Source organism: Oncorhynchus nerka, linkage group LG24, assembly GCF_034236695.1.
Source record: "Oncorhynchus nerka isolate Pitt River linkage group LG24, Oner_Uvic_2.0, whole genome shotgun sequence".
Lineage (NCBI taxonomy): Eukaryota > Metazoa > Chordata > Actinopteri > Salmoniformes > Salmonidae > Oncorhynchus > Oncorhynchus nerka.
In genome coordinates, this window is record NC_088419.1 from 59,169,522 (window position 1) to 59,183,600 (window position 14,079).

At 42.4% G+C, this 14,079-nt stretch overlaps 2 protein-coding genes across 4 annotated transcripts in view; both read left to right on the plus strand.

The window, feature by feature from the left end:
* The first annotated feature begins 175 nt into the window (after window positions 1-175).
* On the plus strand, window positions 176-7,349 carry LOC115108303 (SWI/SNF-related matrix-associated actin-dependent regulator of chromatin subfamily E member 1-related-like). Of its 3 annotated transcripts, none has more exons than XM_029632469.2 (9): window positions 176-548; window positions 1,078-1,161; window positions 1,411-1,638; window positions 2,433-2,553; window positions 2,719-2,774; window positions 3,393-3,462; window positions 3,560-3,775; window positions 4,173-4,305; window positions 5,283-7,349. In XM_029632469.2, exons 2-9 carry the CDS (start codon window positions 1,084-1,086, stop codon window positions 5,293-5,295), a joined length of 915 nt encoding a protein of 304 aa, XP_029488329.1. In that variant the 5' UTR covers window positions 176-548; window positions 1,078-1,083; the 3' UTR covers window positions 5,296-7,349. The 3 variants fall into 3 exon arrangements, with proteins under 3 accessions (XP_029488329.1, XP_029488327.1, XP_029488328.1); XM_029632467.2 differs by lacking the exon at window positions 176-548 and adding an exon at window positions 555-685; XM_029632468.2 differs by lacking the exon at window positions 176-548 and adding an exon at window positions 555-685 and having other exon boundaries at window positions 1,435-1,638.
* Window positions 7,350-8,536: 1,187 nt separating this feature from the next.
* unc13a (unc-13 homolog A (C. elegans)) overlaps window positions 8,537-14,079 on the plus strand; it is a 53,432-nt gene continuing 47,889 nt past the window's right edge. Inside the window, 3 exon segments of the mRNA XM_065009002.1 lie at window positions 8,537-8,594; window positions 12,825-12,854; window positions 12,944-13,043. Coding sequence (XP_064865074.1) covers window positions 8,573-8,594; window positions 12,825-12,854; window positions 12,944-13,043 — 152 coding nt within the window. The 5' untranslated portion in view covers window positions 8,537-8,572.

Below are 14,079 nucleotides of genomic sequence, written 5' to 3' on the forward strand. Positions count from 1 at the left end.
AGTTAGAATGAACTAGTTATTGTGTCAGCCAATCAGCTATGAGAAGGCGCTCTTCCTGACCTTAGACTGAGAGGCCCAATACAGTCATTGGCCCAAAATACGGGGTAAGCAGAGAGGAAGAGGCAAAGCAAGACGGTTTACTCCGCCCAAAATCTGTCTACGACAATAAGCCTACAAAGTGAGGAGTTTTGTATGGCGGTCAACACGAGTGTCGAATTTGGTCAACAAAAAATGTAATTGCTCATTTGCGACGTGAGACTTATTTGATCGAATTGAAGTTTAGCAATGGTTAGTTTGTTATGAATGCACTGATATAAGTGAACGAGCGTGGCATTCCGGCAACTTTTGGGGAAAAAACTACTTTTATCGGAGTTGCGCCGACTGAGGGGGTTGTGCATGTTGATCACACGCGTATCTGCCCTCTTATTGGCTAGAATGTTCCAACTGATTTCGCCTCCTCCCGCCTGCCTTCCATCTTTGAGGACATGTATTTCCATTGTTAAAGCGGTCACTCGACTGTCTTGTCAATATAATAGAACACCTTTGGGGTAAGTGATACAATATTAGCTAGGCTAGTTAGAGAATGACATTAAAATGTAGCTATATTACAATTAGTATTATTGTCAGATAAATGTTCCTTTTGGCATATTTAATCACATCTCTGACGCATTTTACGTCATGTTCAGTAAGTGTATTACTAGCCCCTACTGTACTGACCGTTTTCCCGTTGTCCGTCCCATCGATGTTTGCTAGCCAACTATTTATTTAGCTAGCTAGTTAACCTTACATTAGCTCGCTTTATCAGAGCGAACACTAACGTCAGTTTATCAGAAACGCGTCATGATCATGCCCGAACAGCTGGAAAGAGGATTGCAGACGACAGTTTTCGCTTTTACATACTACTCTCTGTCCTGTAACGTTACCTAACTAGCTAGCAAATATTTATAATGACAAACATATGTGATAGTCCCTGTCTCTCATACTCATTGAGCGTGTCAGATGAAAATGGTTGAGTATAAAGTACTAGTGTCTTTCTAATCCTATGTATCCCACTTACATATCATTCACTGGGATAAGGATATCATGGGAGGTGTGAAGCAGGAGCAGAATGATGGACCACCACCAAGAGGCATGCCGTCCTCTGATGCAGCACACGAAGAGGCAAGAGAAGGGGAAAGGACCTGTACATACTGACATGAATAGCACTAAATTCTGTACAATTACTGGCTGTGTATACACAGACTACCCACGGTTTGGTTATCCAATCCTTTCTAACATGTTGCTACCATTCTATAAACTGATCTAGCTTAAATGGGACAAGAGCATTGTTATGATGATGTTATGCTATGTTTCCCGACTCTTGATGCACACTTTGACATGGTTATCGTTTTATCTTTTCATCCTGGATAGCATATCCGTTCTCTTTCTGTACAGCCTGTGAAGAAGAGGGGTTGGCCAAAGGGTAAGAAGAGAAAGAAGGTTTTGCCCAACGGTCCCAAGGCACCAGTGACTGGATATGTGCGCTTTCTGAATGAACGACGAGAGCAGATCCGTGCCAAGTACCCTGACCTGCCCTTTCCAGAAATTACCAAGAGGTTGGGCGCAGAGTGGAGCTGCTTAGCACCTAATGACAAACAGGTACCTGCAGGCTTTGCTAGGGAAATGTAGAATGTATGAACAATTACCAATTATTTTCCCCAGGTTTGTATTTAGTGGCAATGCATTCAGTAGATTTATGCGTTGTTGTAGTTATATAAATAGGTATAGGCGTGCCAGGATATGGTCTGTTTGATAAGCCCAGGTAGGCCTCATTTAAAAACTACAGGCTATCATGTTTATTGAGGAGAAGCCTGGGATTGGAAGCTACCATCGCAGTGTATTGAGATCTCTTCTGTGTGTGTCTAATGGAGTTAAGAACGTACTGTAAGCTCACTCCACAGCGAGTTTAAAATGTTGCCAATGGAGCTATCCAATTTGTAACTTTTGTACAGCTCAAACTGTTGTCAAGGAGGGCAGTCACGTGTGTCTGTAAGCCGAGCATAACTGTTTCTAGCCTGTTATGTGGAGTAAGATATACTGTGAGTAGCGCACATGACGTTGGTTACATTGATGCTGTTGATCCGGGTCACTCAGTTGTGCTCTGTCCAGCTGCTGGGGTTGCGGCGGAGGAGGGAGGTCAAAGGGGGCGAGTGTAACCGATTGTGAACTGGCTAGCAAGTTAGCGGTGCACGCTAGTAGCGTTCAGTCAATGACGTTGCTCACTCTGAGACTTAGAAGTAGTTGTTCCTCTTGTAATGATTCTTCATGGGTGACTGTTGTCGACGTGTGCAGAGGATGCCTGGTTCAAGTCCAGGTTGGGGCAAGGAGAGGGACAGAAGTAATCCTGTTACATCTGGAGTGGACTGAAGTTTTTTTGTGTGCTGACCTGACAGCGCTTCCTGGATGAGGCGGAGCGAGAAAAGCTGCAGTATGCCCGGGAGCTGAGAGAATACCAACAGAGTGAGGCCTATCAGATCACCAGTGCCAAGATCCAGGACAAGAAGGTCAAGAGAGGTGAGAGTTGTGACACATTGTATTAACTGAGGGTTGTTGCACACACAGCTCCTATCTTATCCATTTGACAGGGTGGTAAAAACTGTTGTTTTTAAAAAATCTGTCTTTCGTTCATTTGTTTTCTTTGAGCATTGTATATAATGTTTTCTTGGTGTTATTTTTCAGAGGAGTCTCCATCTGTCATTATCAATGCCAACAGTTCTGGATCAGCTGCTCTGAAGGTACGCTCTTTGCCTTACATTATTTGCTTATGTTGTGTTTCTGAATGTGTTATGTCAAAAAAAAAAAAAAAAAAATATTTCATCTTTATTTAAGCAGGTAGGCAAGTTGAGAACAAGTTCTCATTTACAATTGCGACCTGGCCAAGATAAAGCAAAGCAGTTCGACACATACAACAACACAGAGTTACACATGGAGTAAAACAAACATGCAGTCAATAATACAGTAGAAACAAGTCTATATACAATGTGAGCAAATAAGGTGAGATAAGGGAGGTAAAGACAAAAACAGGCCATGGTGGCAAAGTAAATACAATATAGCAAGTAAAACACGGGAATGGTAGATTTGCAGTGGAAGAATGTGCAAGTAGAAATAATGGGGTGCAAAGGAGCTAAATAAATACAGTAGGGGAAGAGGTAGTTGTTTGGGCTGAATTATAGATGGGCTATGTACAGGTGCAGTAATCTGTGAGCTGCTCTGATAGCTGGTGCTTAAAGCTAGTGAGGAAGATAAGTGTTTCCACTTTCAGAGAGTTTTGTAGTTCGTTCCAGTCATTTTTAAAAAGACTGCTTTTGTTCCGTGTGTTAAAGGGTTGATTTGTTTTGAACTATGTCCTCTAGGGTTCAGACTACCTGTCCAACAGATTTGATGTTCCAATATTCACAGAGGAGTTCCTGGACCAGAACAAGGGTAAGAGACGGGCAGAGGAGGGTCTCTGGGACAAACACTGTTTCAGTGAAGAAAGTACTAACTGTTTCCTTACTAATGATTGTTTCTCTGCTCCCAGCCCGGGAAGCAGAGCTGCGGCGTCTACGCAAAGCCAACGTTGAGTTTGAGGAGCAGAATGCCGTGCTGCAGAAGCACATAGCAGACATGTACAGCGCCAAAGAGAGACTGGAAGCTGAACTGGGGCAGGATGAGCTCCGGACGCAGGCCTTACACAGGCACCTGCTGGCCATCAAACACACCCTCGTCAGCAGTCTGTCCACCGTGGCCCTGCCAGGTCAGCACCTTGTCACTGGGGCCCTTCCATCCATCTCTGACCCTGATACTCAGCCTAATCTCTTTGTATGACTTGGCTGCAATTACTTCTAGTGCATTCAGAAAGTATTCAGACCCCTTCCCTTTTCCACATTTTTGTTACGTTACAACCTTATTCTAAAATGGATTAAATAAACAATTTTCCTTATCAATCTACACAATATACCCCATAATGAAATGTTTTTTAGAAATGTTAGCAAATTTATTACAAATAAAAACATCTTTATTTACATAAGTATTCAGACCTTTTTCTTTGAGACTTGAAATTGAGCTCCGGTGCATCCTGTTTCCATTGATCATCCTTGAGATGTTTCTACAACTTGATTGGAGTCCACCCTAGTTGACTGTTTTCTTTGCAGGCACAGGTGAGACTCCCTCTCTTGGTACCCTGGACTCTTACCTGAGTCGCCTGAGTGGTACTCTGGAGAGCAACCCTCATGAGCACCGTGCCTTGCTGACTCAGCTTCGCGATGTCCTTTCTCACCTGGACAGGTAACACACCTGTGAATTTATCTAACACCTTGATGTAGAGGTATTGAGTTATGTCAGGGAACAGACACTCTCCTATGTATTTATTTGGACAGTGAAGCTGAAATGTTTCATTTGTCTCTACTCCAGTATTTTGAATTTAAGATTACATGTTTCATGTCAGGCGACTGTATAGAACGTCACCTTTTATTTGAGGGTATTTTCATACATAGCTGTTTTACCGTTCAGAAATGAAAGCACTTGATGTATCTAGTCCCCTGATTTTGAAGCTATCCCCATTTTGAAGTATTTGGACAAATTAGCTGTGTTCTTATGTTATCTGAGTGACGCAAACATTATAACCAAATCAATGAGTGCGCCATGACATTTTTGGAATATTAGACTATCCCCGACTTCTCTAGTTTTTATTCTTGTAGTTGTTAGTTCTCAATGATTTTATTTAAACTTAGTTTAATTTTACACTGAAAATGTTTTACCATCCTGGAAATTAGGCCCACCACTGCTAAATGTATATAGGGGAAACACTAAACTCTACAAACTTGTTGGATGCATATTTGCAGTTTGCTTTGGTTGTTTCAGATTATGTTGTGGCCAATAGTAATGAATCGTAAATAATGTATGGTCCTTTTGGAGTCACTTTTATTGTGAATAGAACATGTTTCCAAACACTTCTACATGAATGTGGATGCTACCATGATTACGGATAATCATGAATGAATTGTGAATAATGGTTAGTTAGAGGCACAAAGATCATACACCCAAGACGTGCTAATCTCACCATTACAAATTACAGGAGGTTAGCATTTTTTTTGGGGGGGTGATATTTATGCCTCTGAGTGTACATTACCTACAGTCTTGTGCATTACCATTCATATAACGTTGTCAAATTCAAACACTTGCTAGATCTGCATGCGTACAATACAACTTAACCTTGTTGTTTATGAATGATCACACTGTTCTGTCTCCTCCCTTATTTTCAGTGAGAAGCTATGATGGGACCTCCACACCCATTCTGACTTGATGTGGATCCTGGATGGTATAACAACAGGTCATATCGGTGCCCTTCAGTGTAGTCATGGGATAGATAGGATGTCTTTCTGATGTAACAGACAAATTACAAACTGATAAAACACAAGGCTCAGTCTATATAGCATTACTCTGTGGTATACAGAGTAATATATACATTGATTAAATAAAGAAAATTCCTCAGCAATCCCCACACCCCCTAATTGCAAGGTGAGTTCCTAGAATTTTTTGCAAATGTATAAAAATTATTTTAAAAAATACCTTATTTACATATGTATTCAGACCCTTTGCTATGAGACTTGAAATTGAGCTCCGGTTTTTCCTGTTTCAATTGATCATCCTTTTAAATGTTTCTAAAACTTGATTGGAGTCCACCTGTGGTAAATTCAATTGATTGCACATGATTTGGAAAGGCACACCTGTCTATATAAGGTCACACAGTTGACAGTGCATGTCAGAGCAAAAACCAAGCCATGAGGTCAAAGGAATTGTAGAGCTCCGTGACAGGATTGTGTCGAGGCACAGATCTGGGGAAGGGTACCAAAACATTTCTGCAGCATTGAAGGTCCCCAAGAACACAGTGGCCTCCATCATTTTTAAATGGAAGAAGTTTGGAACCACCAAGACTCTTCCTCGAGCTGGCCGTCCGGCAAAACTGAGCAATCGGGAAAGAATGGCCTTGGTCAGAGAGGTGACCAAGAACCCGATGGTCACTGACAGAGCTCTAGAGTTCCTCGTTGGAGATGGGAGAAGCTTCCAGAAGGACAACCATCTCTGCAGCACTCTGTCAATCAGGCCTTTATGGTAGTGGCCAGACTCCTCAGTAAAAGGCACATGACAGCCTGCTTGGAGTTTGCCTAAAGACAATATTAAACTATTTGGCCTGAATGCCAAGTGTCACATCTGGAGGAAACCTGGTACCATCCCTATGGTGAAGCATGGTGTTGGCAGCATCATGCTGTGGGGATGTTTTTCAGCGGCAGTGACTGGGAGACTAGTCAGGATCGAGGGAAAGATGATCGGAGCAAAGTACAGAGAGATCCTTGATGAAAACCTGCTCCAGAGCGAGCACTCAGGACCTCAGACTGGGGCGAAGGTTCACCTTCCAACAGGACAACGGCCCTAAGCACACAGACAAGACAATGCAAGAGTGGCTTCAGGACAAGTTTCTGAATGTCCTTGAGTGGCCCAGCCAGAGCTTGGACTTGAACCCGATCCAACATCTCTGGAGAGACCTGAAAATAGCTGTGCAGCAATGCTCCCCATCCAACCTGACAGAGCTTGAGAGGATCTGCTGTGGAGAAGAATGGGAGAAACTCCCCAAATACTGGTTGGCCAAGCTTGTAGCATCATACCCAATAAGACTTGAGGCTGTAATCACTGCCAAAGGTGCTTCAACAAAGTACTGAGTAAAAGGTCTGAATACCTATGTAAATGTGATGTTTATTTTTAAATTAGCTAAAATGTCTGAAAGCCTATTTTTGCATTGTCTTTATGGGGTATTTTGTGTAGATTGAGGGGGGGGGGCAATTTAATACATTTTAGAATAAGGCTGTAACCTAACAAAATGTGGATAAGTCAAGGGGTCTGAATATTTTCTGAAGGTACTGTATCTGCATGTGTACGGTCTTGTTCAGCTTTGGAGGCAAATGTCAGCCTTTCAGGCTTGTTGTGAAAAGTCATTATGTCAACTGCCTTACCTTGTTCCATTGATAGTTCCTATGGTTTATGGGGAAAAAATCATGGGAAAAGCAGTTTACATGCCCTTTTTCCATATGTCTTCACTTGAAATAAGGAGATTGAAGAAGTGTACTTGTGTCAAATGAGAGACCAAATGAACTGGAAAAGATCATAGCAACATTTTCAGAATAGTTTTTTGTAATGCTATTGACATTAGGGGTGGGAAGTTTTGGATGAAGGTTTTTTTTGTAATGTTTTTTTTTTTTAATGAATTTGAAATTGAAGTTTTGTCTCCTTTTGTAATCATTATTTCAATTTCCAATAAAAGTAAATGTGTGTAATTTCCCGGATGAGCGTGACGCACATAGAGCATATGGTGACACATGGATGATGTTGTCTGAAATGGCTTGATGACTCAATAGCTACTGATTGCACCTGCTGCCCTCACTTTATACTGGACAGAAGTACGGAACAAACGACTTGTCTGACCTTTAGTTTCTAGACCCCCCTCACTACCACCAGATGGTGGTATAGCTCCACTTAGAAACGTTGTCAGTGGTTAGCTTGAAGGGTTCTCAGTTTCTTTAAATTATACTAAATGTCTGAATTGACAGATTGATGTGGTTTAGATCCACTTTATTCGCTGGAGGCCTTTCCCAGTGTATTTTTTGCTGTGGTTAGACTTGATTAAGATCAAACCAACATGCCTCCTGAAATTATGCCTAGTAGCTCATAGGTCGGCGCACGATTGGCCCAGCGTCGTCCGGGTTTGCCCAGGGTAGCCCGTCATTGTAAATAAGAATTGGTTCTTTACTGACTTGCCTATTTAAAAAAAGAAAGAAAAAAAAGTTGGTGTTCCTGAAAGCTTTGGGATCAGAACAATGAGAGGCCGTTTAATTCTAGGCACAGAACATAACCGTCAGTCAAGGTTCCGATGTCATGTAAACTATTGAATGAATTTATTCTATACATCTATGGATTCCTAAATTATACTTGAATGTATTCTTGTTCTTTTTTACACATTACACTACCTTACTGCTTGTAGTACTTGGGCCTACTTGCTCGTTGTCATTCTTGGTAGTGGGCTTGAAGACAAGTTTAATGCTCTCTCTTAGGTCCAGTTATCTAATCTGAGGTTAGAAGATGCTGTAGACTATATTTAGGATTTTCAGCGGGACCACGAAACGTTCAGGGAGGCCTGACAGTCAGGTGTTGCGAGCATCCTTGGGTCATCCCGTCATCACTACCGTGACGTAAGTCTCGGGAACTGTCCTTACAGTGGTGGTGCTGAACAAGATGGCTGTGCGTCGGGGAGCGGAGAGCTGAGGTTGAAATATAACCCCCTAAATAGATCCATACATGAAAGGGAAAGCGCACGACGAAAGACTCGAAAGATCTGATTTTTTTTTACTGTCGCAAAACAGTGACGTATAATAGTTTCTAGTAGAAACGGAGCTGACTCCATCCACCTATTTATACAGGCTATAGAGACGGACATTACTCCGAATTGAAATATCGGTGCCGGTGGAAGACATCTGGGAGCGATCATAGCCAGGGCTAAGAGATGTCATTGCTGTGCGTTGGCGGTAAGTGACAAACAGACTACTGAGAAATGCTCTTATTTACACGGGTAACCAGTTGCTCCGCGGGCGGTTTTCTTCAATTCATCTCATTTGCAGCTGATTCTGCTCTAAAATGTCTTAATTGTTGCCGTATAGGCCTAAACGACGCGCTGAATACTACATTTGTTTTAAATTGGCTGTAGTCAAATTCATTTGACCAGAAAACTCGTTGTATTCTTTAGGTGGCCAGACAGCCTACATCATTTTTTAAATTAGTCTACCTCTTGTTTTATTATATGACTGTCTTCTAATGATGGAGAAGCGGAATGAACACTGTCAGTCATCATAAACACTTTGATGTCTTGTTGATAAAATGGTCGCTGAACTGTCGTTATTGTAGTCTATTAACCGCAACAAATCACGCTCAAAATATGTTTGAATATTATCATAAAGCAGGCTACACAGAGTAAATATGAGTATCTGGAATATGATTGTCCGAAACTGAGTCCAGTGTTGGATTATGTCCCCGTGTGTAGTAGCTCACTAAAAAGGCGTGTACTGTAAATCCATGTTATTTTTGGTTTCTATTCAGATTTTTAAATATGTAGGGGTGGTTCGCACAGCAAATATTGTTCATTTAGTTTGTGTACTATCGCTTTTGGTTGTCTATCATAACGATGATTGCATTCCTTTCGCTTAAGAAATCGTGACGTTTCCAAGGAAATATCCTGAATGCAGCCTTTCTATGCGGTGACTACAGTAGATTGCCTCCAGCGCTAGCCTGCTATATGTTGAATCGGTGTTGTTGACCATACCCCTTCTAGAATGATTGTTTGTGTGAAATGCATTTTCTCCAGGGATAAGAACAGTTAGTCGTAACAGTTAGCCTGTCACGATTTTTCTATGAAAGTGGTAGAGTGAAATGCCAGCAACCCTAAAGTGTTTGTGGAGACAGGATATTTTCTTGGCACAGTACTTGGATAAACAAGCTGATTGCACAGATGTCAGGATTGAGACAGACTGCCAGATGTACCCGCGATATCTTCACATTTTGTTGGCATAGCAATCCTCTCCCTGGCATTTGGGACTTTTCCTTTAATTTCCCATTAGTAATGAGTGTACAGCTAAATTAGTGGATATATAAAATATCGTAGCCAAGGTGAGATTGAGAGACTGAGACTTTTCTTACAAGTGGCACTATTTTCACCCACTATCGAGAGACTGGGGGAAGAATGGGGATATGAGTACTTTTTGTTAGGCCTTCATGTAGAAATGGCAGAGAGAACCTGGCATTGACAGCAACCCAGTGGAGAAGACATGTCCCCACTGTTACCATTTCTTATAAACGCATGATTCTAACTATGGGTCTATTTGCATATCTTCAGATCATTAGTGAGTGCCCAGTGTGGTGCCCAGTGTTCAGCGAGAGAGCAGCTTTCTAGCGTCACATTACAATATCAACGAGTACACACACACTTCCTTGCAGCAATGACCGGGCTTGTTTTTAGTTGACAAGTCCCCAGTCATTTCTTCTTCCCACATGAATGTCCACTGAAGCTCTCCGTGTATTCCCCAGCATGTCATGCGTTCAGTGGCTCAGCTAGCAAGCATGAATAATGTTGTAATCCAACGGAAGGATAATTAGTTTGCGCCAGCCGAGGGCCGTTCAGCTCCATATAATCAGACGCTATATAACAATATCTCATGTTCTGTTCAGGTTCAGAATACATGACGCCTGGCTGTATCTCGACAGGCTGCTCCCTGAAAGAGAGCGAGCCCTTGGCTTTAATTTCATTTTTTGTTTCATATTCTGTGGATTCATTGTTTTTTTTTAATGGAGACAGTTTTGTTCTTCATTAGGGCACCCTTTAAAATAAAATATAATTGACCTCCATGATATAGTTTATTATTAAAATGATAATAAAGCTTAATTTCACTGTGTGCCAGTAACTTAATTCCCCCTCTATTAGATTGAATAAGACAATATGACAGAAGAAAGCAATTATGTCGTCTCATTCCTGCCAATCGGAGAGTTTCATTCTGTATCTTCTTTCTCTGTTTCTTCATAACTGAGAACTCCAACATTATAGAATTCCTGCAGGCTACATGTTTGAATTATATTGCTGTTTCTTGCTCTTTGTACAAGTACAACTTGTAAGCTTTCAACTGGAAAATCTCAGGCAATAAAACCCTGGAGCTCTTCCGTAGGGCGAGAGTGACTATATTTCCTGCGAAGAGACACTAGCTTGTGTGCTTTTTTAAAAAGTGTGCTTTTTTTTGTAACCCTCCTAACATCATAGCTAAACCGGTTTAGCATTGTGCATTTGAGCTGTGTGAGTCCCCCTCTACCCTTCACCCCCAACCCCCTATCCACTACTGTCCCGCTGAAGTGGTTATTTTTAGTAGTGGGGGTTCTGCTCTGCCTGCACTTGGATGAACAGAGAGATTAATGGAGCACGAGCCAAAGAGATAGAGAGGGAGCACACGCCACATGAGAGAGAGATTCTGCTCTAGAGAGAGAGAGAGAGACGCACAGAGAGAGAGAGAGACAGAGAGAGAGAGAGAGATGGAGAGAGAGAGAGAGAGAGAGAGAGAGAGAGAGAGAGAGAGAGAGAGAGAGAGAGAGAGAGCGAGAGAGAGAGCGAGAGAGAGAGCGAGAGAGAGAGCGAGAGAGAGAGCGAGAGAGAGACATTTAGGCAGTGGATTGAGGCTGATGATGGGGAAAGCACTGCGTTGGAAGAGGGGGGGGTGAACGGATGGTAAGCGAGAGAGACATGGCGGAGGTGCTGAGGAATAGACAGCTGAAGAGGCTGGCTGAATGATTGGGTAGAATCCTGTTAGCTTCAGCTCTGCAAAGGGAGGCGGTGGTAATGGAGCTGGACATCTCTTTTGTTCTTTGTATTTTGCAGTGTTCCATGGAATCACCCTACAGGGGATAAAGTTGTCTGTGTAATGGTGAATCATGAAAGGATTAGCTCTGAAGTTGGTTAAGTGCATCCTCTAACTCCTCCTCCTGCCCTGCAGACTAGCAAAATCATATTGATATTCAGATAAAACAAACATCCTCTTCAGGGTCTGTTGGGATGAGCTATTTTAGGAAAACAAATACATCCACTATTGTCACGCTGCTTCATCATTAACTGACTCTGACATATTAACCTTATCATGTCAAGTCAGACAGCAGGAGACACATTTTTCTTTTCCTTTAGCAGAAATCTTGTGTGGCTTCATAAAAAAAGCCATTCTTGTGATGGCTGTTATGATATGGATTATTCATACAGGTGGGAGTGCTCCAGCTGGACCCATAATGATAGAGAACGTGTCAGTAGGTCATTAGGACTGGCCATGCCAGCCATGCGGGCATCTGAGTGGCAGCCCACTGCCACATTCCACTGTGCCCTCAGAGAAAAGCATTGGAGGTTATTTTATCCAACGCTGTGATTCCAAATGGGCCTTTTTCCCTAAGTCCCTTTTCTTAACTGCATCTCTTAGAGATGAAGTGAGGGAAGGCATTCACCCTGGATTAGAAGGAAGGCTTTGAATATTAAAGCCCTGAACATGGGGTTACTTGGCATCGGCAGGGCGGGCGGGTGGGCGCGGGGTTAATGAATAATGAATGGATCAGAAAAAAAGGATTGCTTACCTAAAGTGATCCCCAATTTATAGAAGGTGACAGTGGTACCTTTACCTTAACAGACCTGCTTTCATTGTGTCACCCTTACTGGTCATCATATGTGAGACTACTTGTGTACAGACACACACACACACACACACACACACACTGAATCCTGTGTGCTCCTCTTCTCTCTGAAACCCTCTCACCTGAGCATACCGCTGAGAGCCTTCCACTCAAATAGAGCTCTTGACATCTGTTAGTGAATACAGGCTTTGATGTTAAGACCCAGGCATTCTGCCATCAAAGGAAGTGTGCCCAGGCTGACTGAATTAGGTCCTTCCTTCCTCCTCCTCCTACGAAATGCCAGGGTCTTGTCATCACCCACGATCCCCACATGGGCTGATATGCATATTGGAATATGAAAAGAATATCTAAGATTTCTGATCTAAATTGCAAAATGAACATGTGTTTTGACGCTTGTCTTATACAGAAAACCTTTTCAGCTCAGGAAGGTGTGGGTTGTTAATAGCTTTGTTGTTAGAAACCTGAATCTCTAGATTGATTGACCCCATTTTGTTTTTATCCATTACAGTATGGCTCACGTTTTTTTTTCGTTTTTTTTTCTGTCTGTTTTGCAGTGAAGAAAGCCAAACTCGATGGACCCCAAGGTGAGTTGAGACACGTTTGACTTCGTCTTAAAAAGTCTTAAACACTGGTTTGTTTGATAGTAACACTGATATTCCTCATTGTTCCACAGAGAAATTTAACACCTACGTAACGCTGAAGGTGCAGAATGTCAAGAGCACCACCATTGCTGTGCGGGGCGCCCAGCCATGCTGGGAGCAGGACTTCATGTTGTAAGACTTATTCCCCCTCTCCTCCTCTCCCTCATTTGTTCGCCTCTTCCTTTCTCCCATCCCACTCTTCTTCTTCCTCCTCCTCCACCTCTCTCTCTATAGGAAAGACTTACTAGTTTCTCTCTCCACATGTTGAGCTGCCCTGGGTCCTAAGTGCTCTGTCAGTGATGAGACCACAAGGCTCTGGAAGCCTGATCTCAGATACGAGATATGCAACTGTTGAGCCAGCCAGCCAGCCAGCCGTCCATGCAGCCGGGACAGGCAGTGACACTAATGTGTTAACATCAGAGTGCACACATGTTGTGTAACACGGACTGCAGGGACTCCTGAATAAATGTTTTAAGTAGTGACGTTTAAGGTGCCCAGCAACACTCTCATTGTTTGGAGTGTCACAGTCACTGGGCAGGAGTTCAGATGAAGCCTTTGATAGGGCACTTGTCACAGAGACAAAATGTTTTCAGAACTGATAACAGGAACAGGAAGTTGCCACGAAATGAGTACCTTTTGCGTCCCCTCTTATTTTCAGTAGAAATTGTGCACAAATATTGAATTTTAAAAGCCTGTTATATTAAATGAAGTGCACTTTTAATATAGACCACATTCAAAATTCAGCTTCAGTTTAACCCACTTAAACCCAACATTTCTCCAAGTTTTCACCTTCACTGTAAAGCCCTCGCTATTTTGTTGCCTTGGTGATTATTTATTTCATGTTATTAGTGATTCATTTTAAGGGGGACCGACCTGTTACGTGAACTGAGATCTCATTTTCTGGTGTTTTGTGGTCCAAAACTGAGCGGGTCGGAGCATAACAAGTCAACCCTGTTAACCATAGATAGACAGGCTAGAATAACACGTCAACCCTGTTACCCATAGATAGACAGGCTAGAATAACACGTCAACCCTGTTACCCATAGATAGACAGGCTAGAATAACACGTCAACCCTGTTACCCATAGATAGACAGGCTAGAATAACACGTCAACCCTGTTACCCATAGATAGACAGGCTAGAATAACACGTCAACCCTGTTACCCATA

What these genes read in the sequence shown, in the direction of transcription:
- LOC115108303 (XM_029632467.2), top strand. Translation starts at nt 632, where the DNA reads ATGTTCCTTTTGGCATATTTAATCACATCTCTGACGCATTTTACGTCA. An exon ending in CGCATTTTACGTCATGTTCA is followed by an intron (nt 686 to 1,077) that starts GTAAGTGTATTA and finishes CACTGGGATAAG; the next exon opens with GATATCATGGGAGGTGTGAA. An exon ending in CTGATGCAGCACACGAAGAG is followed by an intron (nt 1,162 to 1,410) that starts GCAAGAGAAGGG and finishes CATCCTGGATAG; the next exon opens with CATATCCGTTCTCTTTCTGT.